General features: G+C 35.7%; 1 protein-coding gene across 3 annotated transcripts in view; it reads right to left on the reverse strand.

The window, feature by feature from the left end:
• LOC107570768 (ubiquitin conjugation factor E4 B-like) overlaps positions 1-2,722 on the reverse strand; it is a 27,107-nt gene extending 24,385 nt beyond the window's left edge. For all 3 annotated transcript variants that reach the window (XM_016257040.1, XM_016257037.1, XM_016257030.1), the window contains exons 1-2: positions 2,553-2,722; positions 582-789 (exon numbers count right to left, since the gene is read on the reverse strand). In XM_016257040.1, the coding sequence (XP_016112526.1) occupies positions 582-789; positions 2,553-2,576 (232 nt within the window). In that variant the 5' untranslated portion in view covers positions 2,577-2,722. The remainder of the gene's footprint in view (positions 1-581; positions 790-2,552) is intronic.
• Between the last annotated feature and the right edge of the window lie 310 nt (positions 2,723-3,032).

The raw sequence follows: 3,032 nt of genomic DNA on the forward strand, positions 1-3,032 counted from the left end.
ATATATATATATATATACACACATACATACATACATACACATACATACACACACGCATGTATATATTTAAGAAAAATATGCTATGTTTATATATTAAATGTGTATATATATAATATACAATATAAGAACAAATATATAAATGTACATGTAAATATTTTCAAAATATATACTGTATGTGTGTGTATTTATATATAAATAATAAATATACATAGTACATGTATTATGTAAACAAAAACTTTTATTTTGGATGCGATTAATCGCGATTAATTGTTTGACAGCACTACATTACTCCAGTCATCAGATTCACATGATCCTTCAGAAATCATTCTAATATGCTGATTTGCTGCTCTGGAAACATTTCTTATCATCAATGTTGAAAAAAGTGTTGTGCTGCTTAATATTTTTGTGGAAACTGATACATTTATTTCCGAATCCTTTGATGCATATAAAGTTCAAAAGAACAGCATTTATTTGAAGTCAAAATATTCTGCAACATTCTAAATGTCTTTGCCGTCACTTTTAATCAATTCAATGCATTCTCACTGAATGTTTTTGAATGATAAAGTCAGCACAGCACTTACCCGAGGCCCCCATAGGAGAGGTGGCAGGGGTGACATTTTGGGCATTTAGGCCCAGAGTGTGAGATGGAGCTGGTGGGACAGGCTGTGATGAGGCCCCGGAGGGCCCTGGCAAGGGCCCTGGAGGAGTCTCTCTCTGTGGGGATGTCAAAGGGGTGCTGGGCTGTGACGTCTGCCCTACAGCTAACCGGGCCAGTCGCCTTCTACGGATCTAAAGAAGGGAGATTAATTACAATTTAATCTAATTACAAATCAATAATGAGCAATAGTTTACAGCCTGATGACATTAATAGGTAAAGTAGTAGGTAAACACAAGGGCAGACCTTTAAAAGTGAAGAGGAAATTTCTATATATCATTTCACATGTTTTTAAGGCAAACAGTATTATGTATTTAAAGTCCTAAAGCCTTCATTATTTTCAGCAGTGACGAATCAGCTCTACACAGCTGAGTGAGTCATTTGAGATGGAGAAGGCCTCAGCTGCCACAGCAAATACTGTCAGTGAATTGGCAAGAATGTAAATGCATGACTGAATGAATCAAAACAGAAAAAAAAGGTAAAACCCAGTTTGAATTAGCAAAGGATGATGCACCTCAGTTCAGAGACATAATGTTTCTGCAACTCACATTTAATTGTATATTATTTCAGATTTACATGGAATAGCTAAAAAGATTTCCAACACCAAATAAACGCAATTATAAATCAGTATGGCTCATATTGAAAATGTATATGAGCTCTAGTTGAAATTAAGATCCAAGGTAAATTGCTGACATTTACATTTATTTATTATTTAAAACTCAAAATTGTTTTACCTATCTATTTTGTATGTTTATTGTATATTTTAATCAACAAATTATTGACTATTAGTTTAAATTAATATAAGACAGCTGATGAACAAACAGCTTGAACCAGCTTAAGATGGTTTGCTGGTCTTAGCTGTTCTCCAAGCCTAACCAGCTCAAAAGTGAGACCAGCAAACCTGCATAGACTGGTTTAAGCTGTTTTTCAGGTCAGAGCTGGGCAGAGTTTGGACTTAATTTACAGTAGAACAACTAAACACAAAGCCCTGACTGTAAATATACACCAGTGCCCAATTTGGATATAGATTTATCGGCCAACATATCGGTTATCAGCTTTCAAAAATAAAGAATAATCGGTTATCGGTATCGGCCAAAATTTTCATATCGGTGAAACCAAGAGTTTTATGGGATAAATTGCACTTACAATACATTTTACCATAAAATACTACGTTTTTTCGAGTTAAACCAAAGGTTTTAAGCTTCAACAGCTGACCCCATGATAAATAAACTGACCTGACGCCTGACAAAAGCTTGCTGCACATGATTTCAGTTTCTAAGCCAGATGTCATTTAGTCAAATGCATACCCTTGTCAAAGGTAACCTTGATAATTGCACATTTTATCACTACTGTAAGTTAAATTGACCAAACATCTGGTCCAAAATTATTTTATTTCTTCACACGACAGTCTTTCAGCCATTTTGGATTCCCAATGAAGAAAATCTTCACAAACGAAATGTTAACTTGTCAACTGGTTACACGCTGCCCAGCGACTGAAGATGATAAGGATGTTATTTTAATTGTGGAAATAAAGAATGAGAAAAAAAGGCAGATGATAGAGGCTTGTGACAGATGCGGTTTGTCAAACGTATCACTTGCTAACGAGCTGACTGGAAACAACCTCCATATTTTCATTTAATTCGCTTCTATATCGGCGCTTAAGTGGCTCAAAATGAGATTGATAACATAGCCTCATATTTCCAAGCGAAATAAATTTAATCTGGATATACTGAGCTGTCGATTAGCCGGTGTCCTGTTAGCTTATCCCATCATTACTGCGACTGAAAAAGAAGGTGACAATGACAAGCCAATAAGCCTTTAATAAAACACAACGGTCATGCCATAACAGAAGCAGTTTCGACTAGAAATACATTAAACTGTGTGAAAATAGCCTTACCTCTTCAGGACTGAGCTGCTCCATTGCCTTTCTTTTAATTTTCAGCTTAATTATGTTGCTAGCCAGTCAGCTAGCTTCCTTATAAACACCAAAAGTGCATAGTCTGAACCATAAAACAAATATCAGTGAGGTGTGATTGTCTAATTTAAATCTTTATATTAAAACATCAAACGCACGTGGCTGTTTTTTTCCGATCGGGAAGGGTTATCTTCGGTTTCTGTTCAGAATGAAACAAACACAAAAGTATTATTCGTCAAAACACCGACGCGGCCATTTTGGATCTGGAATCACGTGACGCGAGATCGACACACTCCAGGCTGCGGCAGTTCAGGAAACTGATTTCACTGCTGAGGCGACCAACTCTTATTAGGTTGACTAAAAGACTACTCATATATCCTATACAGCTATTATATAGCTTACAAAGGATGAATCATGACAGCAATTCTATTCACGCTTCAATAAATAAAAAAGAAATATATT

This window comes from Sinocyclocheilus grahami, unplaced genomic scaffold (genome assembly GCF_001515645.1).
Source record: "Sinocyclocheilus grahami isolate Dianchi unplaced genomic scaffold, SAMN03320097.WGS_v1.1 scaffold29.1, whole genome shotgun sequence".
Lineage (NCBI taxonomy): Eukaryota > Metazoa > Chordata > Actinopteri > Cypriniformes > Cyprinidae > Sinocyclocheilus > Sinocyclocheilus grahami.